This window comes from Balaenoptera physalus (genome assembly GCF_965194825.1).
Source record: "Balaenoptera physalus genome assembly, chromosome: 13".
NCBI lineage: Eukaryota > Metazoa > Chordata > Mammalia > Artiodactyla > Balaenopteridae > Balaenoptera > Balaenoptera physalus.
Window position 1 is genome coordinate 38,843,626 of NC_138892.1, and position 25,261 is coordinate 38,868,886.

General features: G+C 34.0%; 1 protein-coding gene across 4 annotated transcripts in view; it reads right to left on the reverse strand.

Annotated features, from left to right (window-relative positions):
- The window catches only part of PTPRQ (protein tyrosine phosphatase receptor type Q), a 285,457-nt gene that overhangs the window by 16,808 nt on the left and 243,388 nt on the right, over positions 1-25,261 (reverse strand). For all 4 annotated transcript variants that reach the window (XM_082418813.1, XM_082418812.1, XM_082418810.1 and 1 more), the window contains 3 exons: positions 13,074-13,155; positions 9,839-9,929; positions 4,820-4,896 (listed from right to left, as the gene is read on the reverse strand). In XM_082418813.1, the coding sequence (XP_082274939.1) occupies positions 4,820-4,896; positions 9,839-9,929; positions 13,074-13,155 (250 nt within the window). The remainder of the gene's footprint in view (positions 1-4,819; positions 4,897-9,838; positions 9,930-13,073; positions 13,156-25,261) is intronic.

Sequence of the window (25,261 nt, forward strand, 5' to 3'; positions counted from 1 at the left end):
TTACATAGAGTTTTTAAAAGTGGTAAGTGTTGTGAGAGAGAGTTTTCAGAAAATAGGGTGTTCAGAAAAGACTCATGGGTGAAATCTGAGGAAAGAACTGAAGCAGAAAGGGAGTAATCCCTTCAAGATCTGAAGGAAAAGTGTTCCAGGTAGAAAGTCAAGGATAACAGCATTAAAGGAGAGATGTGTCTGGAATGTTCTAAGAACAGCAAGTGGCTGGAATGAGGGGGACAGTAATAGAAGGTGACGTCGGAAAGAACAAGGGAGGGGGGACAGTGGTGCTTTAGGTCCTAGAGTAGGTAATTATAAGATCTTGGATTTTACTCTGAATGATATGGAAAGCCTTTGAAAGATTTTTGAACATACAGAATATATGGTTTAAGAGTTTCATCCTGGTTTCTGTAAGACAAGCTGATATGGTTTAAAGGAGAAAGGAGGGAGAGTAGTTAGAAGGTTATTGCAACAATCCAACCAAGGGTTAGTTTGGGCGATAGCAATGGGGATTGTGAGAAGTGATAAAATCTGGATAAATTCTAAAGACAGAGCCAAGAGAATTTGCTTATGGATTGGATACTGGGTATAAGAAAAACAGAGGAGTCAATAATGATTCCAAATGAAGATGGGGAAAACTTCAGGGAGAGCAGACTTAAAAAAAATTTTTTTTTACTTAAGCATAGTTGATTTGCAATGTTGTGTTAGTTTCTGGTATAAAGCAGAGTGATTCAGTTATACATATATAATATATATTCTTTTTCATATTCTTTTCCATTATGGTTTATTGCAGGATATTGAATATCATTCCCTGTGCTATACAGTAGGACCTTGTTGTTTATCTATTTTATAGATAGTACTTTGTATCTGCTAATCCTGAACTCCTAATTTATCTGTCCCCTACCCCCTTTCCCCTTGGGTAACCATAAATTTGCTTTCTATGTCTGTGAGTCTGTTTCTGTTTTGTATATAAGATCATTTGTATCATATTTTAGATTCCACATATAAGTGATATCATATGGTATCTGTCTTTCTCTTTCTGACTTACTTCACTTAGTATGACAATCTCTAGGTCCATCTGTGTTGCTGCAAATAGCATTATTTCATTCTTTTTTAATGGTTGAGTAATATTCCTATGTATATATACACCATATCTTTATCTGTTCACCTGTCGATGGACATGTAGGTTGCTTCCATGTCTTGGTTATTGTAAATAGTGCTGCTGTGAACACTGGGGTGCAAGTACTTTTTTGAATTAGAGTTTTCTCCAGATATATGCTCAGGAGTGGGATTGCTGGGTCATATGGTAACTCTATTTTTAGTTTTTTAAGGAAGCTCCATACTGTTTTCCATAGTGGCTGCACCAATTTACATTCCCACCAACAATGTAGGTGGGTTCCCTTTTCTCCACACCCAGGATAAGCAGGTTAAAAGGAAAATCAAGAATTCATAATGGAAATATTAAACTTGAAATCCCTTTTGGATATTCAAGTGGGAATGTCATGAAGGCAATTGGGTATATGAGTTTGGAATTCAGAAAGAAGTCCAAACTAGAGACATAATTTCAAAGTAGTTAGCAAATAGATCTTACTTAAAATCATAAGAATGGTTGAGATCGTCAAGGAAATGAATTTGGAAAGAAAGAGTAAATTCAAGGATTGGGCTCTAGATAATTTCAGTGTTTGGTGGCCAAGGAGATAAGAGAGAACCAACGAGACTGAGATGAAAGTGTCAAGCTGTAGATGGAAAATCGAGAGAATGGTGTCCTGGAAGCGTTTTAAGGGTGAGGACAATTAACTGTAATTGATCAATTTATAAAATGTTTCTCCTAGTTATTTGCATTTCCCTTTTTCAGGGATTCAGTGTCCTTTGGTACCATAATCTTCTACCAGAGTAGACGAAATCTGATGTTTCTGATACGATTACAGCTCATTTGCATCATAGCCTTTAATCTTCAATCTCCAGCTATGGTAAAAGCTATCCTCAAATTGAAGTAATTTCAGGCATCTCAGGTTGACAGGAGAGGTAATTTGGGGTGGCGGGTTGGGGTCTTGTCCCATTACATAATGTTCTTATTGTTAGCTTTCTTGAAAACATTCCTAAAGTCACGTGTACAATTAGTGGTTGTTTACAAGGATGCAGTATCTATTTTCCTCCCTACCTCTCTCCCACAGTCCATCCTTAATCAACATTTTCCAGGCTCTCTTTGAGTCCTAGCTTCAGGAGCACAGTTCCCAAGAACAGCCAAGGGCAGAGAGATAAACATATAGTAATCTAATTACAGACCCAGGCCTGGAGTTTCCTAGTCTTAAAGTACCTCCTTCAGACCACCTACTGGTCTTCCCTTTTCCCTTCTCCAGACTTCACTTTTTCTTTTCCATCTAAACACTAGTTATTTTGCTTTCTCTCTACCTTGCTCTATAGTTCTTCTCCCTTTTCCTCTAGCTTCCAAAGAAATAGGAATTCATAGTCCATTTGTAGATGGCCTTTGTCTTTTGCTCCTGGAACAAGTGTTCATGAACTTTCAGATGGAGGTGCCATGGAACAAAAGTGGGGAGTTGGGGGAAACTGAGGTGTCAAACATTCATTCTGAGAAATCTTCACTATTTCTGAGGTGAAGACTGCCTGAATTTGGGGATGGAGAAGTGAGAGGCCACTATGGTATTATGACTTTGTCTATTTCCATCTGTTCCTGACATCCCAGACAAAGGAGATATCCCCAGAAGTAAAAGCAATACAGCATACTGCTCACTCCAATACTGAAACCTGCCTTAATATAAAGTGCTTTCCATCTGGGCCTGCTTACCATGTAGCTCAGTAATGATTACACATATCATTACATATGGGTCATAGTGACTTTGCTGTAAAATTTATTATATTACAACATCACTTGACCACAGCAGAATATATATATATATATAAATGTACTCAGATTTAGTTTATTGCTTATCCTGTATTGTGATCTTCTTACGGTTGTCTCCTGACAACTTATAATATTTAGAGGGAACACTGGGGGTTCATGAATATTCCTTTGTTTATGTGTGGTTCAGTTATACCTCCTAAAACTGGTTGCCTTCCTAATCGTATTCATATCCTATACTGTCATCCCATAACTGGTTGAACATTATAGGATATAAGCTATTCATTTGTATCTACTTATTGGTGAATAAAAATGATACAAATTAATAGATCACTGATACAACAATTTGTTCTTGCTCTGTTCTATGGTATCACAAAATATATGATCATTGATTAAATATCTAAATATATATATGCCTCATTCTACAAATCAAAGTAAAACTTCTACATGCTATAGAGTTTAGGATACAATTAAAATTGGTAAGCACAAGATTTCACCAAAATCTTTAGAAAAGAATTACATTTTCAGGGAAATCAATGATTTGATAAATGAATAAAATATGTCATCACAATAGTAAATTTGGGTTTTCTTCAAAATAGATTTAAAGTTCTAGCACAAAAACAGGATGAAATTCAAAGGATGCCTTATTAACCTCTGCAAACCCCCTGTCACTTCTCCTATTAAGAAATCTTAAATGTTCCCATTGTTCACTTCTTTCACAATAAGATTCAATATATAATTGTAATTTTGGAGTAATTATCAACCAATATAAAATTTAGGATGAATTCTTCTTTTCCCCCTTAACAGAGGCTTGGGGAGAATGGGACATAGGACAGGTTATGTTTGATGTTGGGGAAAGGACGGAGCATCACATAAGCAGAGCCCCAGTGGGACCAAATGAAATGGCAGGCCTGGGTGAGAAGACTATGAATAAGGAAAAAATAAAAATCTAATGGGAGTGTGGGCAGTAGAGGAAACCTTCAAGTATCTGTAGAATCATGATAAGAAGCATAGTTAACTTTGCTACATATTAGAATTGAAGTCAGTGGTGAAAATAGAAGGGAACTTATCTTGTTTTTATAAAACAACTGTGTATTTGAGTAGTTCAGTGATATAGCATCATCTGCCTTAAGGAGGAAATAGGTGAATCAATGCCAAGAGAGGCTAATATCTAATTATAAGTAATTTTTCAGAAAGATTTCCTGGGTGAATGGTTGGATTAAGTAACCACAAAAGCAGTTCCTACTCTGGGATTTTGTGATTGTGTGAACCCAAGTGGAGGTCTTGGGTGCATCTAAGGTTTCTGTGTACCTATGATAGTGGTGAGCATTGAGAGAACAAAAGAGCCATGGAGAAGGAGAGGGAGAGATCCTTAAAACACTTCGGTTTATTCAACTTTCAATCCAATGCAGCGAGCATTTATTATCTATGATGTGCAACATAGTATACTAGGCATGTCACAGTTCACCCCATGTTGGTTCACTTCAGATATGCTTGTTGAGTAGCTACAATGGAGTGCACGTTCTGTAAGTAGCTGAGGATGAAAAGAACAAGGCATCATAGTCCCCTAGAAGGACTGAAAATCTAGAAGGGAAGAAGAGCATAATAGGTTTTTATATTATATGGACATGACTGTACATAGGACTAATTTTTCTTTGAAAGAGAGGTTGGCCGACCTCATTGTGTACAGAGAATATTCTGACAAACGTAGGAAATAGTGGAAAGACCAGGGGATATGTAGCTAGAAGTTGTACATCTGCCACTTATTAGTGAAATGATCGTTGGGTAAATTGCAATCTCTGGAGCCTCCATTTCCCCATCTATAAAATGGGGGTACATAATGTTGTTGTAAGGAACTGGTACATTAAAGTCATAGAGGTTGTAATGAATTTCTTGTTTTAAATAGTTTGAAGAGTAATGCTGCAGTATTTATGTTTTAAAAAAATATATATAAAAATAGCAACTTACAGAAACATAGCTGGCATTAATATAATCCGATCCTGGAATACTAGCATCAGCTATCAGTTTCACTCTGTTATTGTTATCTAGAAGAAAATATAAGAAATTAATGCTAATTCACTTTTTAAATTGCTGCTACTTTCTTACTATAGCAGTAATAGAAAGAAGTTCATTATATAACATCAAAAATTATAGACGGCTGTAAAATTTTAAATAGAAATTCCCTCTTATTCCATATTTCCACTACCCAGAGACAATGACTATTAATATGTTCTTGTATTTATTTCCAGGATTTTCTATATATATTCATATAAAATTGACCACAAATGGGGCAATATACACACTATTCTGCAAAAATTTCTTATTTACCTATATCTTTCTGTATTAGCATAAACAACAATATCTAGCTCATTACTTTAAAAAGCCATATAGTATTTCAGTGTTTGAATATAACATATTTAGCTCTTTAGGGTGATTTTAACTCATCTCATTTTGTTATTATAAAATGCTGAATAAATATAACTGAACTTTTTGCACATATGTAGGAGTCTATTTGTAGAATACATTACCAGCAGTAAAATTCCCAAATCATATCGTGCATCTCAAATTTTGAAAGATACTGACAAATTTTTCTCAAGTTATATCATATCACTCCGAACAAAAGTGCTTGAACAGTTTGAACAACTTTTTCCTCTTACTTTCACTGCCATAGTATTAAACATTTTAATTTATGACCTTTTGATAGATACAAATTGATGTCTCCTAATATTTATATTGATTTTCTTAAATATGAGTGAAATTGAGCTTCTTTGCTTATGTCTTGGCCATTTTAAATACATTTTCTATTAATTACATTTTCATATGATACTATTTTTCTATTTTTAAAAATATACTAAGAATGTTACATGTATTGAATTTTTCTCGGTTTGTCATTTGTCTTTGCCTCTATCAATCAATTTCTCTGCTAGCTATCTTGCCATACATAAAATTTATATATTTTGTAATCAAATTTCTCATTATTTTTCATTATGGCTTCACTATGGCTTCTGTGTGATATATACAAAGGTCTTTGTCACACCAATATTCTTATTTTCACAGATTCATTCATAGTTCCTTCTGGGATGTTAATAGGGTTTTCTGCTTTTGTTTTAAATATTTTGATTTTTGATCCATTGGGCTTTTTATTTTTTTTGAAACAGAATGAGGTAAAATCTATCTTTATTGTTTGTTTGTTAACATTTGGAACAACAAATAGTCCATCCTTACCCCCTTGTTCAAAACACCACTTTTATCACACAATAAATAGTTTTCTCTATGTGTTTAGGTCTATTTCTGGACCATTTATACTCTTCCCTTAATTTACTGCCTATTCCTTCTTTAATACCAAACTTTTAATTATTATTCTTTAGACTGTTCTAAGGTATGGCAAAATTAGATAACCTTTACCCATTACTTTTCTTCAAAGAAAAGTATCAAAAATTATTTTTTCCTGAGAATTTTTACCAAGTTGGTATTATAATTGAAATGTCCAGTGCTAATTTTAACTAGACAAGGTAATGATATAAAGTATCTATTACTACTTAATTATTTTGAAGGGTTTTTGTTTGTTTGTTTTGTTTTGTTTTTAATCTTAATGGGAAGGCACTCAGTAGTGGAGGAAAAATAGGTAAATGTGGGTTTGTGTTTGAATTACAGATGCTCTATCTACCATTTATGGCACTGGGTGAATTGCTTAACTTCTCCATTCCTTTGTTACCTCAGCTATAATATATAGTTATAATATTTATTTTGTAGAATCCTCTGAGGAAAACTTATACAAAAGCTTATAGAACTTATAAAGCCGTATAGAACACAAAACATGTTCTTATGTTCTTAAAATTAAGCACGTTGTATGTTAAATGACTTTGCTGTACCATTAGTAATCATAATGACCTGACCAATGTGTCTGAATCTAAAGAAAGGGGATTGTTCAAGCAAATTTATGTGAATGATTTATATCCCAAAGATTTTGAATTTGGTATGATCTGCCTATTTTAATGACATTGTGGCCAGTCATGTAACTAAGGAAGGAAAGCCACCAGGTTTCTATTCACTCGATATGCCTGCTTATAACTGAGTCAACAGCAAGCTAAACTTTTCTTCATGGTGTTGGAACACTTCTGAAGGTCATAGTGTCCTGTCAAAGAGAGACTTGGAAATCTCTTCTGCATGCATTTGCTGCTAATTCTAGTATCTTAAAGCCCTGTAAGCTAATATCTTCTAAAATGCACTGTGATATTTGAAATCCTACTTACTACATTACTCAGGGGAAACAATGAATCTCACTTAGCTGGCTCAAGCTAAAATTCAGACTCTATTAAATGAATTCATTCTCTACGGGAGAAAAAAAACATTTCAGCTTTATGGCTTCTCTGCAAGCACAATGGGAGAATGTATTTAGTTTAAACATTTCATTTTCTTGTTCCATGTATATGTGGGCGGGGGTCTGTTTGTCCATATAGGCAGAAGTGAGTTTACAGCTTGTCTTCCAACCGAGGTTAGGGAAGTAGGTTTATCATCTCCAGACCATAGACTCTAAGGGCCTGTTACTAAATTTTATTCACCCAGAAAGTTAGAGGCTTTTAAAAATAAGCAATCTATTGCTTACTAACAATCATAAGAACTAATATTTATTTGAGAGCTTCCTGTGTTCCGGTACTGGGCAAAGTGATTTACATGGTTATTTCATCTACTCCTGAAAGTTATGAGGTCGACACCACTAAATAATATGTCCAGTCACTAAAGTAGTTAGTAGGTAAACAGAACTGCAGCCCAGGAAGTTTGATTAGAGCCCACATGTTCTTAGTCATTTTACTATATAGCAGGCAGTATGTATTAGTTGAACTAATAAATTATTCTAATAATATTCTTGAAAAATATAACATTCTTCCTAACAAAATTATTTCTTATAGGACCTCCGACTCTTTAAGAGGACACTTAAGAAAAAGCTTTCCCCTAAAAATCCATTAAAGGATATTGGATGTGGATGTAGTATATTATTAGAAAAATTACCATAAGTTTTCTGTACTGAAATCAAGAACAAAGCAGAATACAATTGGACATTATCCATTTGACTCTAGAAAAGGTGAAAAAAATGCATGCAAAGCTTTTAATATTCCAAAACGTCCTTGATTTACAAAATAATTCCATCACTAGTTATTTTTTGTCTTAGCTTTAGATATCCGGATAATCTTACCCCTCAGTTCTCCTTGTTGTTTTAAGGATGTCTGTTTAGTTATATTGACCACTCATATTCACTTCTTATGCTGTAAGAGCTAGCAAGCTAGCATTATGTGACTTTTCCTATGGCCATTATGTGAACCCAGAAAATAATGCACTGAGATCTTAATAATAAAAGATTGAAATGACACATTTTAAAAAATGTCTAACATATCAAATTTTTATATATTTTTTAAGTCAGATACTCTTTAGTCTTTGGAAATAAGTTAGATATATTTGATTTACTTATATATAGTGATACACATTACTTCAGCCAAATATACAATTGTAAATAAATACTAAATATTCCACAGTAACTGTCCTTCAATCAGACCATAGTATTTGTTTTCACAGAATATCACTAAGTAAGCATGAAGCAGAGAGTCTGAAGGAAATTTAGGTATAGATGAATATAAAAACATGAGAATTTCCGTATCTCTTAAACTTATGAGGCATCCAACTCAAGTTAACTCTCTGAAAGGGAAAACAAAAGGACTTATTAAGAAAGGTCATGCCACAGGAATTGAGAGATGTAATACTAACATTCCTTATTTCCTACAATAATGTCTTATTTGTCAACTTACTCTTAAAGTCATTTACCTTTGATTTGTTTTGTTCCGGGAAGGATTTTAGGTGATTAAAGCTATTTGTATTTTCATCCTTTTCTAATTCTTGGGAATTAACAGATTCCGTTAGATTACTACCTGCTATATCATGTTTCCCTAAATTTGTTTACTTCATGCCTCTAGTTCTAGAATAACAGAATATGGTCCATTTCTTCCTATCCATATCCTTATGATTTTACATTCTGTGATTACACCCTTCTTTAAGGCTGTGTCTTTCTAGACAGAAGAGTTCTATTTATATATATATATGGAAGTTTCCCCAATATAGTTTTGAAAAGGCATAGAACATAGAAAAATATATATACCCTAACTCTAAAATTAGGAATATTTTAAAACTCTAGATTTTGAAACAATACTGACAATATTTCAGAGCTTAACAAATACCACTTTTTAATTTCATACATAAAAATGTATTGAATCAGAATATAGTTAGTAGGAACATCTGTTGAAAAAAATATGATATCAAATATATAGCTATTATTAGCAGAGGAATGTTATGTTTTTTTTTCACATCACTGCTAAGTCTTAAAGCAATAATATGGGGTTTTTTTTTCACATCAGTAGACACATTCTTTTTAATGACGTATAAGGAATAATAACAGTGTACCATGTAAGATGGTTTCTTTTCTTATTAACTGAAAAATGAAGCCATGTTCACTGTGATAAGGCACAAGCCCGCCTCCTTTGTAAAACCAATCCTGGTAAGCATACCTTTACTCTGATCTTCAATGAATATTTTGCAATGCATTTTTTATATTCCTTAACAAAGCGCTGCCATGCTTTTAAGAAAACTAATGCACAAAGTTATGTGTGAGCTTTCTTTTTTCATTTGAGAACTAGGTCTGTAGGAAGATATTAGAGAGGTTCGTTACTTGGGTTAAATTACAAAGCTAAGAAACTACTAGGTCTACAGTTTCTTACACCTGCATGAGTAAACCTTGTGTGAATAAGCTGAAAACCATGTACATTAACTTTAATAAATATTAACAAAGCAAAAGAGATACAATTCAACAGCTGCTAATAAAATGCATTATTATAATTCAATTAATATGTAATATATATTTAAGAAAAAATGCTAAAATGCATTTTGCTCTCATTTGAAAATGTTTCATTATCTAAAACCAGAAATAGTATGTACACATACATGGTTTTATGTTTGGAAAGCGGTTTTTTGCTCTGTTCCAAGGCAGATCAGCATCAGTGGAAGAAAGATCCTGAAGAAATTTTGGTAATTCCTGTGGATGGAAGTCATTGCAAAGTTTAGGTTTATTTCAGAGGTAAACAAGAAGTTCCACTTAGTAAAAGACTATTCTTTATTCTAAATCCTTTCACTTTTAAAATGAAAACACTCCTCGTAACTGCAGAAGCAAGGTCAAATTAACAGTAATGAACTGACATGAACTTCCACTGAAAATTCCTGAATAGAATTGATTAGTTGAGCTACTGCTTTCTCTGGCATAATTTCTTTGCCCTTTGGGGAGCTCTGAGGTGCAGCAACCATGTTAGTAACTCCTTTTCATACTCGACTAATGGTTTCATCAAATACACACTGTGTATTATTTAATATTTTAATGTCTACTTAGTAGGGTAAGGGAGTCGGTGATTTATTTTTTGTTTTTTCTCCTTGGGCAGTGTGATTTCACGCCTATTAATTGGTACAACATTGGTCAGTTTGTGAGAAAATGCCAAAGGTCAATTCCTGTTCTTAGTGGGCATTGTTAAATCGATAGCAGAATGCAAAGGTGTGATAAAGAATTATCAGAGGAAGGGTCAAGATCTGTTATTGACATTTTGGTGAAAAATCACGATATTATCCATTCATCATAAAAAAAGCTGGTGCAAGAAAATGTGTTCATTATTTGGTTGAGCTGATGATTTACATTTATGAAATTTATAGTTTTCCATATTAGAAATGCCTCAATTTACCAAGTTCCTTAAAAAGTGTTAAAACCGTGGGGTTTTGCAATGTTTTCCCACTTTATTGTAAATGATTTCTTTTAATTAGATAATTTTCCCTTCTCCCTTAGTTTTCCTCAAAGAGAATTCTGGACAGTATTTTACACGTGTGTGTATGTGTTAGAGAAGAAGGACGGTGTTAAGCACCTGAATTCTGGTGTTTTGGCACTAAAAGCTTAGAAAAAAAAATTTTTAACCAAGTGAGGAATCCTAGAACAGCTTCCTTGTGTCAGGTTTTGGGAGTATATGTCAGCATATTTATAAGAGACAAAGAAACAGAGGGGAACAAGAAGATGAATTGGAATCACCTGAAAAGTGGTACCTATTTTTCTGTAGTTACAGAAGTTTCCATGTATAGATTTAAATGATTATGGCCTTGATAATTAATAGCCAATTACTAGGTTGATTGTTTGGATAGTAATGTTACACTCAGTGGTCTTATTCTTATCAGAGCACACAGGGCCTCAACCAACCTCTCCTATTTAGCTCTTTCTCCTACTGTTCCCACTTTTTAGTGGGATCACAGATGAGTGGAACTGTTTTGCATCCTTATGTTTTTGCATTCATTCTCTCTCTCTAGAATACCTTTCCCCCTTTATCTACTTATTGGACTTCTGCACCATCCTAAAGTTCATCTGGCAGGTCACCTTTTTGTAAAGTCTTTTCTGACAGCTATCCAAACAGAGTTGATCCCCACTTCTTTCTGCATACCTCTATCATGATATGGTGTCATTTGGGTTTTTTTTAATACATGTCTGCAGTTCTTATTCATCATTTGAACTCCTTTATGAAATCATCACTATGATGGCAAATAGTTGTGTCAGCCACTATTCTTAGTATTACACACATTCAATCAGTTTAGTATTCACAATTCAACAAGATAGATACAGCATTGTACAAATGAGGACATTGAACAACAGGGAGTTTAAGTGATTTACCCAAGGTCACTTAGCTGTTTAAGTGTTGAATTCATATATATCAATACCTGTCACATAGTGGAGCTTATTAATATTTAAGGTATAAGCGAATATGACCTGAGTTACAAGTTTTATCAAACATATGCATCAAATATGCATTTGTTTATTAGAACAGTTTAAAAAATTAATACAGCACTAGAACTAAAAGCAATTAAGAAAACCGTATTCCTTACATGTGAATATACATTTACCTAATATATACACACAACCTATATATTTATGTAAAAACACCCAAGTACTTAAAACCATGATCTCCAAAAAAGTTAAACTAGAAACTTTCTCATTATAATATATGAGAAAATGTTATTGCTAATAAAACTTTTCATCTACTCAGTCATGTATAATGTTAACTATATTCGCTCCTATTCTAGTGAAACTACCCTTTTGTTCCTGAAAAATTGACAGTTCTTGCTGCATAAATGCTAAGAAGAGTTTTATGGTGCCACTGATTTTGTTAAATCCAGGCCAATATTACTTAAGAAGCATAACCAAAAGCTGTAGGAAATACCATTAATCTTCTCACATTTTTGTGATTATTCCCTGAGAGACTGAAATATTACAATCGTGAATTATTCAAGCCAATTGTTTTTGTTCACACACTAAAAAGTTCATGAAAAAATAGAAACAAAGTTTTTGGTAACATTTAGAAATCTGTTTAATTTTTATAATACAAAATAATAATCTAAGTTAGGAAAGAGCCTCACAAGTTTTAAAATAGCTTGTAGACTAACACATGCCTTATGTTTTAATTTAATTTCAACTTTATAGATATATAAGATGCTAAAAGCAATAAAATTAATCTTAACTTTCAAATAGTGTTAAAGTGACAAGTTCTTAACTTCAGATATTCTCCATAACGTGATACAGCATTTATTTCATGATCACTTAAGTAATACCTGTGTTTTATAGGCTTCTTTTTATCTGTTTTTTATTTTTGGAAAGTTCTAAAAATAACATTTTTAAAATAATTTCTGGAAACATCAAGTTCTGTTCTCAGGTTCATCTGTACTACTAACATAAACTAAGCACGCAAATATGAAATGGAATTATTTAGTTTCTAAATCTAAAATAGTTATTTAAATATAAAGCCACATTTACGGTACCACCCAAACCTCGTACACACAAAAAACCTGACGCATACAGCATTCTAGAGTTGCATGTACATCTGGGTGAGAGAGCAAAGAAGAAACAGGGCCAGGCTGCCCTTGCTGGGGAGGTCTCTGATGAGGAGCACCTTTTCCTGACACAGTAGGTGAATAATTCTGTTCAGGTTGCACCAGAGGCTGCCCCGTGTAACGTTACTATCCAAACAATCAACCTGGTAATTGGGTATTGATTATCAAGGCCAGAGTCCTTCATGGCCTTGCAAGCTTAAACTGGACATGAAATGTGACACATGAAACGACTGGAGGTCTGGCAATGTTGTGACAACTGCTAGTAACATACCGAAAATTCTTCTTGAAACTTTAGGTTGTTGTTTGTGCAAAGCTCTTCAACATGTTGCAGAAAGGATTTCTTGCTTATCGGCCTCCAAGCAAAGAAAGGTATAAAATGGAGTCATGTTAGGTTGAGTTCTTTTCCTTTAGCCTGGGCACTCTCTTTACAGTTGACAAGTTAGAGGACAAGGGACATTTCAAAAGCACACAGCCCTTTAAAGTCACTCTGTCATATTTACAAAATTAGCTTCCCCCTTTAAGTTCACTTTCTTTGTATTTCATGGTATAAAAATCCTTCAAATTTTAAGTGACTTTAAATGAATGATTTAACATTTTAATGAAGAAAGTTTTTCAAGCAAATGTAAGGGCATAAAGTCATCATTGAATCCTAAAACACATAAAACCTCTTTGTCATACAGAAAACATTTTATACGTTACAAGGTTTTAGAAGATATAAAATATTGCAGTGACCTCATTCTCGTAACGACATGGTTTTTAAACCCTAAGGAGTTTAAATATCCCTGTATTACTTCCCAAGCTAAAATACAGACATGCAGGCTTCACCCCAGAGAGAGAGAAAGCATTTCTCCAGTTACCATGCAATTAGTCATGCTTTTATGATTTATATCCAGCTTGGAGGTTTTTCTAACAAACATACAGAAAAGGAACCACACATTAAGATTCATTGAATCAGGGTATCCAGAGTTGATACTCAAAAAGAAGAAAAGATATTTAACAAACTTACTTGATGGATTTTCTATAACTAAGTAACCTGCAACAGAGATTGTGTTAAATACATTATGAGTTGAGGGTACAGCTCTTTCTGAAAGAGTTCTAGATTAAAATCAGAAAAACAGGGTAAATCAGCAATGTATAACATGCTATGCCTTTAACTGATATTTGATCATTATTTTAAATTCTGTATCATTTTGAAATTATATTATTTGGACCCAAATATGGCCAGATAATAATTTGGCTTCTTTCTCAAGCTAAGAAGGTACTCTTTTATATTGTTAGGCATTTGGGGCATTACATCAAAAACAGGTCACTTTTTAATATATTGCATAGTATTTATTGGTCTAAAAAAGTTAATGTGAATTAAATTTTTTTCTTTGTTCATAAAGAGTGCTAAATCAGGGAGGGTGAATCTTTGAAAAATGACATCAAATTGCCTAAGTCTTGTTTCATGAGTGAGTTTTCATGAATATATAACCCTAAAAAATGACAATCATTTCAATTACTTTGGATATACATATCTTTTGTGGCAGTTCATTGGTCAAGTTATTTATACTCTGAAAAAAATTGAAATAATTTTTAACAGCTAAATAGACTATGCAACACACAAATTCAGAGATGGGTACATCTTTAATAACATTTGTCATGCACAACAAATTAGCACTGCAAAAAACACAAAAGGCACAAAGTATGATGAAATAAAATGAAGAACACGTACCTTTATCAAAGTTTTTAATTTTAAATATTATTAGGGATGATTTCACTGTATTTCTTAAGTGACAGATATTTACAAGAGGATATGGTTTTTGAAGTAAAGGACAAACGAAAAAAATTAGATTGAAAAATGTGGCTTAAATACTTTGAAAATGGTCAGAGGTGTGTGTTCAATGAAGAAAACCTGAGTCAAAAGGGTGTATTTTATTACAACACAGGAATTGGCGAAAAATATGGACGTGCTGGAGCAAGTATTATCAAGAAGAGTGGTAGAATTCTTGGTTAATGCTATAGGTGTCCCCAGGCAGAAGGAAGTATCTCTCAGCAACTCAGGGTATAACCTAGTAGAGCAACATAGCATAGCATAGAATCACAGGTTAGAGCAAAGTCTTGGTGGATGAGCTTGTGGGCTTCTCACAATACCCTAGAGTGATTCTAAGGAGGCACCAGAGAAATTCTGACTCTAACTAGATGGATATGGAGATGCCTGAATGGGATATTGAATCAGAAGAATCCTTCATTTGGGGACAGGAAAACAGAGTGTATGAATTGGAGGGCCTGGAAAGACTTCTGACACATGCAGTGGGGGCGGAGGCAACAAGCAATCCCCGTTGAAAATAATTACACCTCAGCAAAGACCAGCAAGAAAAAAAGACAACCATGAGCGAGACCCACACTACCCAAGCCCCTGAAGATGCCTGATGCCCCAGTGTTCCTACGCCATGATATTCCTCAGAAATAGGAAAGGAACGAAGGTCAGGTTGGGCAAGTATTAATGAATTGAGCTTAAGATAGAAATGAATGAGATACTTGAATTAGCAAGATCATTTTCCCTGCTACCACGCAGAAACGGAAATGCTTGAGTTGTGTGGAGATCACTTTTATAATAGCAGGGAACATTATTGAGTTTGTGATTGGTGAAATTCAAACACTACATCTGCTTTAATGACAGCCATCCTATAGTGGGGAGATTCTCTTTTCCCAGAGGATCCAGGATTATTTGAGGTAGTACTGGCAAAAATATTTTTACTGTGCTATCTAGAACCTGAAATAGAGCTAGTTTGTAGAGCAAGAAATAGCTAAAGCACCAGATTATTATTCATATCCTTGTTCTATTTTCATTAATGATCTATTCTCTCATTTAGAAATTATGATTAATACCTTTTAGTCAATTTCATTTCAGTGAAGAACTCCACAGAAGGTTGCTTTTATTTTACTATTATTATTTTATTTTGCATTTGAAAGATCTCTCTAGAGATACTGATTTTAAACCGTAACTGGCTAGCTATTGGATTTGGGTGGATATTTGTGAATTATTTTCTTAAAAAATAACAATGCCCTTTTAAAAATGGCTTCAAATACCTGATCCAACAATTACCAGCTATATTGTCTTGAGCAAGTTACTTAATCTTTCTTAGTTCCTAATTTAGAAAATAGGGCAAATATATGTAAATCAAGCTCATATACGTAAAATGCTGGGAAACGTCCACCCCTGGCTTTGGAAGCAGTACGTAACTGTTAGTTACTATCATTAGTATTAAAATTGCTATTTCTAGTTTTATTGTAAAACTCAATCTCCTCCTACTGATCTGTTCTACAGTTGATACTGATATAATGATGTTTTTGGTTTCCAAAAGAATAAATTTTACTCAAAACTGGGAAGACTAGATTGCACTAAATTAAGCAGCAAGATTTCCTATGGTATTCTTCCTAATCAGAGTCCCAGAAAAAACAGTGATCACAAATATTTCAAAGCCACGTTTGGTTTTCTAGTTCTCAGTTCAAATTCTAAATAAATTCCTAATAATATAAAGGCTGTAATAATTGTTTTCATATTATCATGTGAAAGCATTTCTAATCATGCCTGCATTTTTTACATTATTCCTTATAACTACCCTTCACATTACCCTGTTTGTACTCCAGATATTTTCTTACTATCAGTTTCTTCTACCGTTCCAGGTGTTTCCCCACAACCAGATTTTCCTGATTGCTTAATGGCTGATTCAAATGTTAACTCCCCCATGGACCTTACCCTGTTCTGTTACAGAGAAAATAATTTCTTCCTCCTATGAAACTAAATTTCTATGGACAAATCATCTTCCACCTTCTGTTACGGCTATATAAAAGTACATGTGTTAAGGGCACATGTATTGAGATTCATGTATGCTTGAAGGCAGGGACAGGATTAACACTTGGCTTACTACAAGTCCCTCATAAACTTAGTAGACAGTGAATAAGTCATTGTTAAATATACAATTGTGGATGAATTCAGACTAAGATACATAGTAAGCTAAATACAACTGCTCTGATTATTATGAGAGAATACCTGAATTAAATGAATTTTCCACAAAAATATTAAGCGACTGAGAATTCTCAGGAGATCCTACTCAAAGGATTAAATAAGTATGATCAATAGATGCATCAATAAACAGTATACAAGTCTAAACAAAGCCATATCAGATCCTCTCACATTAGAAGTTAACAGGTGCTAGATACTTAGGAAATTACATGAACAATAGAATCACTCTTGTCTAGACAAGTCATTAAAAAAACAGGTTTTAAAAAATAAGATCTATTTGGCTTTATGTATTTATTTTTCAGTATCACTCTCTTTATCTAAACCCAATCACTTTACATAAGCTGTTCTTCACACTTGTATTTACATAATGTGAGAAACAAGGCTTCTAACAGTCTGTTTTTATGTAATTTTCTAGTCTATGCTTATGTCACAATTATGTGTGAACTGAAATCAAAATACCTATCTGGATAGCTTAAACTGAGAAGACATTTTGGCATAAATTATCTGTTTCAAATAAAAGTTAGTTTTTTTCTTGTTTTTGTCTGTAGTCTCCATGTCATTGTCTTGATTCTTGGCCTCATATTGTATATTTTTCTCTTAACTAGTGGCTGCATTCTAAATATTATTTTTCTTTGAAGTTTTAAAGTTTTGTTTGTAAACAGGAAAAAATAGTAATGTGGACAATTTATTCAGGGAATTAGAAAAGAAGATGGCATATAATATGAAGAAAATGCACTGACTTGTTACTGATGAAGAAATTAAATTCCTTTAAGAAAAATTATTTGGTTAGATAAGCATAAAAAAAACCTCATAGAAATTAATGTGTATGAAAATCAACAGTGTTATTTCAGGAGTGCTATTTTCAAATAAAGTGATCTATGGAGACACTCAAAGAGACTCAAATAAAAAACTTTCTATTAACATTTTAAAAAACTTAAAAAATCGTTACATGGAGAGCATGTTAGACTGGTATAGTCCTCTTATTTTATTCACTTACAATACAACAGTGAAGGATACTGTCAAATCATATTCAGTTCATTAGTGTATAAATCAATTTGGGAATTGTTCAGATTTCAATAAGATAACTGACCACTTTCCAATATAAAGGGCTAAACACTTTTTATTACATGAATCTTAGCTTAAATCCTGTGCCCTTTTGTTGAAAAGGGTATTATTTCATGTCTGGGCTCATTTTTTTTTCAAAGTCTATCAAAAACTTAAATTCCACTCAGATTACTCTTGATAGATCCAGAGAGGAACCATTTATTTATGTTGGCAGTGGTGATTGAAGACCATATTGTCACAGAGACTCAGCTTTACCTCAAGGTCAATTAGTTGAAATCTATAGGGAATTAAGATATAGTGCAAATAGAGAGCCATAGATGATAGCCTATAGATGAGCAGCTTAAATCAGCATTACCAGTGGAATAAGACAAATTGAGAAGCAGTGTTTTCTACTTAACCGGGTAAGTTAGGTTAAAAAGAAAAGAACCTCAAATTTTATTGCCTTAATGTAAAAATATGTATTTGTCACACTAACATGTACTTCATATTCAACTAAAAATCTCTGAAGAATCTATCTTTCTGGTAAAACATGTTAATTGATCTTTCCAAGTTTTGTAAAATATTGTTTATATATTTCAATTCATTATTCCAACATTTACATTTATTTCTACAATGATATTCTGTTACTTATCCAAAGCATTTACTGTAATGCTTTCAAAGGGATCTTAATTTTTGTTTTTTCCTATTGTTTTTATTTGTTATAGGCTTTCAAATAGTATCCTTTCAGACCCTCCTCCTTTCTTTTATCAAATCACCAATGACTTTTCTCTGGTCCTCAATACAAATTAAAAATATTATCCCAACCAGTGGCTAGTACTATACAGCTGACTCTAAAACTTCACTTTATAAGGTAAACATGCCACCTGAATAAGTGAGTAATGCAATATTTTTCTTATTATCTAGAAAAATAATCAATTAGTAAATGCTATCTAAGTAGTTCCTCAGCATGTCTCTTTATATCTGTAAGGACAAATAGGTTTTAAGGGAGCTTAGCTCTTTGAAGGGCAGCTCATTAGAGGCAGTGCCCCTTCCTTTTTCATCACAGTATTTCCAGTGCCTGGCACTTGTAGGTGCCCAATTGATAGTTCTTTTATTCAAACAAGGTGAAGTGGTCTTTTAAATACATATAGAAAAGCAACATTCCTGCTGACGTCAAAGAGGTGAGATAAGATTCCCAGGGTGTCAAGAGTTGAATTTTCCTTATTACTAAGCCTCTCCACATTAGCACATGTGAAACCAAATTCTTGACAGATTCTTATTTTGTAAACCATGTATTCTAAATTAAAACTGTGGTCATAACCCTAGCTACCTCCGGGGCAATAGGGCAGAAGCAGTAGAGAGGATGAAGACACTGCCAGCAGCTGTGTGAAGAGATGGGCAAAGGTTCTCAGTGAGGGGACCTAATGAAGAGGAGACAGATGACATAACACCATTTAAAAAGAAGTCGTGACAGCCTGAGCTGTTAGCTTGCCAGGCAGGTAAGCACAGAAATTCCTCTGTCAGGGGTTAGAAGGCGACCTCAAAAAACTAGATTTGAAAGAAGACTACATCTATTTTAACAAACGTGATGTATGTAGAGGTGTTTAAAGGTTCTGATTAACCTGAACTCTTAAGTTTAGTTCTATCAAAGTAGAAGCTCTGACTGAGCAGGACTCTGTTTACTGATTCCAGGGGAAGAAAATGTGGTGATAGAAGAGATACAGTGAGGGTTCGATAAAAATGGAAGCATTTCTCTCTGAGGTTAGCTATGATTCCAAAATGCTAAATGTGATTAGAGGAGAAAAGGGCCTGGCTTCCTCTGTTTTAATCACGCTGAGTACTATTCACGGTCAATGGGAATGTCAGGAGTCTTGGCCCCTTCCCATCCAGCCTTGCGGCTCATGGGGACTAACTCTGCTGTAGTAGATCTGGGATTTTGAAATCAAATGCATTTTCTTTCACTGTCTGCCTCCATTCATATCCTTTACATGAAGAAATTGAGTTTCTCTGGGGCACTCAATCAATTGTTGGGTCCCTGCTAATGCTGACATTTTGCTATGCTACCTTCAAAATGTATACAGCAATTTTTATCCTAGGATACAAAAGGCATTTCTGGGCATTAGGGGGACGCTTGAAAGCATGCACAGTTGGCTATCCATTGGTCAGGACAGAAGTCAAATTTCTATGAAATGTGCTGCTCGGTATATGCCCCAGAGTCAGAGAACAGGGAATGTCATTGTCTTAGTCCTTACAGATTAGCAGGGCAGTAGTTGAAATGAGCTTGTGTGAAGTGTGAACCCAGACTCCACCTTATCAGACAGAGAACTCAACTCTTGTGTCGTCGTAATAGGACAAGAAGCATGTGAAGAAATCTAGGTAAAAACTTACTTTACTATCAAAGTTAACACAACATGATAACACAGCAAATTCTTAGGACATGCACATTGCAAGTCAATGTGCATTTTGATAAGGTTAACTTTACCATATCAATAGCATGCAATATCATAGAGGACACTTAGTAAGTAGAAAGTTTAGAGTATTTTGTTTTACAGTTTTTTTGGCTTTGGAAAAAATAGCACATTAACCAACAGCACTTCATATCTTGTATTTTAAAATATAGAGCACACCACCTGAAAAGATTAAAATAATCACAGCAGAGCTCTGCATCACCACAGTAACTTACTGGATGACAAAAATCTCCTTTCGTCTAAAGAAAAATGAAGAGTATCTGGAAGTAAAGATTCATTATTTATTTAGTATAAAAACACACTGCAGTGTTTTTGATTTGCTGCTATAAAACATGAGCAGTAAATATCTTAAATTTCATTCTACTGTAGGACATTTCTTGTCCCAAATTCACATTTTGTCCAGACATTTCTTATTTGGATTCACATATTTTTGCCATTGCTTGCAAAATAGGTAAGGCAGAAGTAAAATTAATGACCAGAATCTGTCAAAGAACTGATGGCAATTAACATGCTAACAATTTTAAAAAGAATTTCATATATCAGTCAAATTTTATGTATTCTTACTGAAGTCACAAGAATTGTACTACTATTTTCCAGTTTCTGCAAGATTGAACCTAACACTAAAATGCCATCATTCCTTTGCCCCACATCACTAGAGAATAAGTAATTCAAAAGAAGCAGTTCTTCCCTTAGAATCATTCCCTGTATAGAAAATGCTACTTGAAGAAGGATGTCATGGGCCCTTGTCTTTTTAAGTGGGTTTATATTGATTTAATCTAGTATGCTTCAGAGTTAAATGCACACACACACACACACACACACACACACACACACACACACACACAGTTATAGGTGTATGTTGATACTTCAGAATCAAACTGACCTGGGATCATCTTGGCTGTCCTGTTTACTAGGTGCATGACCTTGGACAGTTACCTAAATTCTCTAGACATCTTTTATTTTTCATCTGTAAAGTGGGGATAAGAGTACCTACCACAAATGACTGAACGAGCTGGGTGAGATCATTACATACAAAATTTAACAAATAGTAATTGCTCATAAACAGTAGCAATTACTATGTTAGCAAACCCTGTATGTGAAAGTAGATTGGGGTCATTCTTAATTTTACAGATATTATAAATAACAATAATAATACCAAATGTATTCTGATTTACAGTTTACAAAACACATTCATAGGATTCTTTTGAATGGTAAGCTTCCTGAAGGCATATATATTTAATAAAAATTTGACATGCAAACTTCTAAAGTTATTGAAGAAAGAAAGATACTCTTAAAATAGCCATTTAATTGTTTGCTTCATTTTGTTGAGAATTTTAATTCCATTCATGATCACTGGATTGGGCCTTGAGTTGTAACATAATGCACCATTACATTCACTCAACTAAAATAGGCAAGATAACTAGTATGGAATGATGCCCAAAATTTGGGGGAAAAAATTGAGGACTGGAAGAAGAGGAGTATCTGTCAAGTAAGAATATTAGTGACATTGATCAATATTATTCTATGTTTTTTCTGATTTAGTCACTGAAAGAAACAAAACTTCTAACTTAATTAAGTGTAGAAAGGAGACAGTGAAAAATAAAAAACTTTTAGCCAGTAGTATCTTTATCTTCTGAAAATTTTGTTGCGTTATTTAATTTTAAGTGTTATAACTCTCTTGGGAAGGCAATCTGTGTTACAGTTAAATTAGTTAAAAGCAAACCACAGGGCCGGTTAGGCTCAGCAATGTTTTTGCCTTTTAAATTATATCTTTATTCTTTTAAACTTTCCCAAGAGTTTAATCCTAGATTTAATATAGGATTTATTTTGTAGAAGTATAGATAATCTATACAATTAACATACTGGATTTTTTCAACTTCATTGGATCTTTTTAAATTGAAGTATGGTTGAATTACAATGTTGTGTTAGTTTCAGGTGTACAGCACAGTGATTCCATTTTATATGTGTGTGTGTATATGTATATATATTTTTTCAGATTCCTTTCCCTTAGAGATTATTACAAAATATTGAGTATATTTCCCTGTGCTATACTGTAGGTCCTTGTTGGTTATCTATTTTATATATAGTAGTGTGTATCTGTTAATCCCAAACTCCTCATTTATCCCTCACCCCTTCCTTTCCCCTTTGGTAACCCTAAGTTTGTTTCTATGTCTGTGAGTCTATTTCTGTTTTGTAAATAAGTTCATTTGAATCTTTTATTTTAGATTCCACATGTAAGTGATATCATATGATATTTGTCTTTGACTTACTTCACTTAGTGTGAAAATCTCTAGCTCCATCCATGTTGCTGCAGATGGCATTATGTGGTTCTTTTTTTATGGCTGAGTAATATTCCATTGTGTGTGTGTGTGTGTGTGTGTGTGTGTGTGTATGTATATGTATGTATGTGTATATATATATATATATATATATATACCACATCTTCTGTATCCATTCATCTACTGATGGAAATTTAGGTTGCTTCCATGTCTCAACTATTGTAAATAGTGCTGCTATGAACACTGGGGTGCATTTTATCTTTTCAAATTAGAGTTTTCTCTGGATATATGCCCAGGAGTGGGATTGCTGGACCATATGGTTACTCTAGCTTTAGTTTTTTAAGGAACCTCCATACTGTTCTCCATAGTGGCTGCACCAATTTACATTCCCACCAACAGTGTAGGAGGGTTCCCTTTTCTCCACACCCTCTCCAGCATTTATTGCTTGTAGATTTTTTGATGATGGCCATTCTGACCAGTGTGAGGTGATACCTCACTGCACTTTTGATTTGCATTTTTCTAATTAGTGATGTTGAGCATCTTTTCATGTGCCTCTTGGCCATCTGTATGTCTTCTTTGGAGAAATGTCTATTTAGACCGTCCGCGCATTTTTTGATTGTTTGGTTTTTTGATATTGAGCTGCATGAGCTGTTTGTATATTTTGGAGATTAATCCCTTGTGGGTCACTTTGTTTGCAAATATTTTCTCCCATTCTGTGGGTTGTCTTTTTGTTTTGTTTATGGTTTCCTTTGCTGTGCAAAAGCTTTTAAGTTTAATTAGGTCCCATTTGTTTATTTTTGTTTCTATTTTCATTACTCTAGAAGGTGGATCAAAAGAGATATTGCTGTGATTTATGTCAGAGAGTGTTCTGCCTATGTTTTGCAACTCTGCTCTAAGAGTTTTATAGTATCCGGCCTTACATTTAGGCTTTCAGTCCATTTTGAGGTTGTGTGTGTGTGTGTGTGTGTGTGTGTGTGTGTGTGTGTATGCTGTTAGAAAGTGTTCTAATTTCATTCTGTTACATGTAGCTGTCCAGTTTTCCTGGCACCACTTATTGAAGAGACTGTCTTTTCTTCACTGTATATTCTTGCCTCCTTTGTCATAGATTAGTTGACCATACGTGAGTGGGCTTATCTTTGGACTTTCTATCCTGTTCCACTGATCTATATTTCTGTTTTTGTGCCAGTACCATACTGTTTTGATGACTGTATCTTTGTAGTATAGTATGAAGTCAGGGAGTCTGATTCCTCCACCTCCATTTTTCTTTCTCGAGATTGCTTTGGCTATTCGGGGCCTTTTGTGTTTCCATACAAATTGTAAACTTGTTTGCTCTAGTTTGTGAAAAATGCCATTCATGATTTGATAGGGATTGCATTGAATCTGTAGATTGCCTTGGGTAGTATAGTCATTTTGACAATATTGATTCTTCCAATCCAAGAATATGGTATATCTTTCCATGTATTTGTGTCATCTTCAGTTTCTTTCATCAGTGTCTTATAGTTTTCGGAGTACAGGTCTTTTGTCTCCTTAGGTAGGTTTATTCCTAGGTTTTTTATTCTTTTTGATGCAATGGGATTGTTTCCTTAATTTCTATTTCTGATCTTCCATTGTTAGTGTATAGAAATGCAACAGATTTCTGTGTATTAATTTTGTATCCTGCAACCTTGCTGATGATCTCTAGTAGTTTTGTGGTAGTATCTTTAGGATTTTCTATGTGTAGTATCATGTCATCTGCAAACAGTAACAGTTTCACTTCCTCTTTTCCAATTTGGATTCCATTTATGTCTTTTTCTTCTCTGATTGCTGTGGCTAGGACTTCCAAAACTATGTTAAATAATAGTGGTGAGAGTGGGCATCCTTGTCTTCTTCCTGATCTTAGAGGAAATGCTCTCAGCTTTTCACTGTTGAGTATGACGTTAGCTGTGGGTTTGCCATATATGGCCTTTATTATATTGAGGTATGTCCCCGCTATGCCCACTTTCTGGAGAGTTTTTATCATAAATGGGTATTGAATTTTGTCAAAATCTTTTTCTGCATCTATTGAGATGGTTATATAATTTTTATTCTTCAGTTTGTTAATGTGTATCACATTGATAAGCAGATATTCAAAAATCCTTGCATCCTGGGATAGATGCCACTTGATCATGGTATATGATCCTTCTAATGTATTGTTGGATTCAGTTTGCTAGTATTTTGTTGAGGATTTTTGCATCTATGTTTGTCAGTGATATTGGTCTGTAATTTTTTTGTGTGGTATCTTTGTCTGATTTTGGCATCAGGGTGATGGTGGTCTCATAGAATGAGTTCAGAAGTATTCCTTCCTCTGCAATTTTGGAAGAGTTTCAGAAGGATAGGTGTTAACGCTTCTCTAAAAGTGTAGAGTTCGTCTGTGAAGCCATCTGATCCTGGACTTTTGTTTGTTGGGAGTTTTAAAATCACAGATTCAATTTCAGTTCTTGTAATTGGTCTGTTTGTATTTTCTATTTCTTCCTGGTTCAGTCTTGGAAGGTTGTACCTTTCTAAGAGTTTGTCCATTTCTTCTAGGTTGTCCATTTTATTGGCATATAGTTGCTTATAGTAGTTTCCTGTGGTCCTTCATATTTTTGTGGTGTCTGTTGTAACTTTTCCTTTTTCGTTTCTAATTTTATTAATTTGGGCC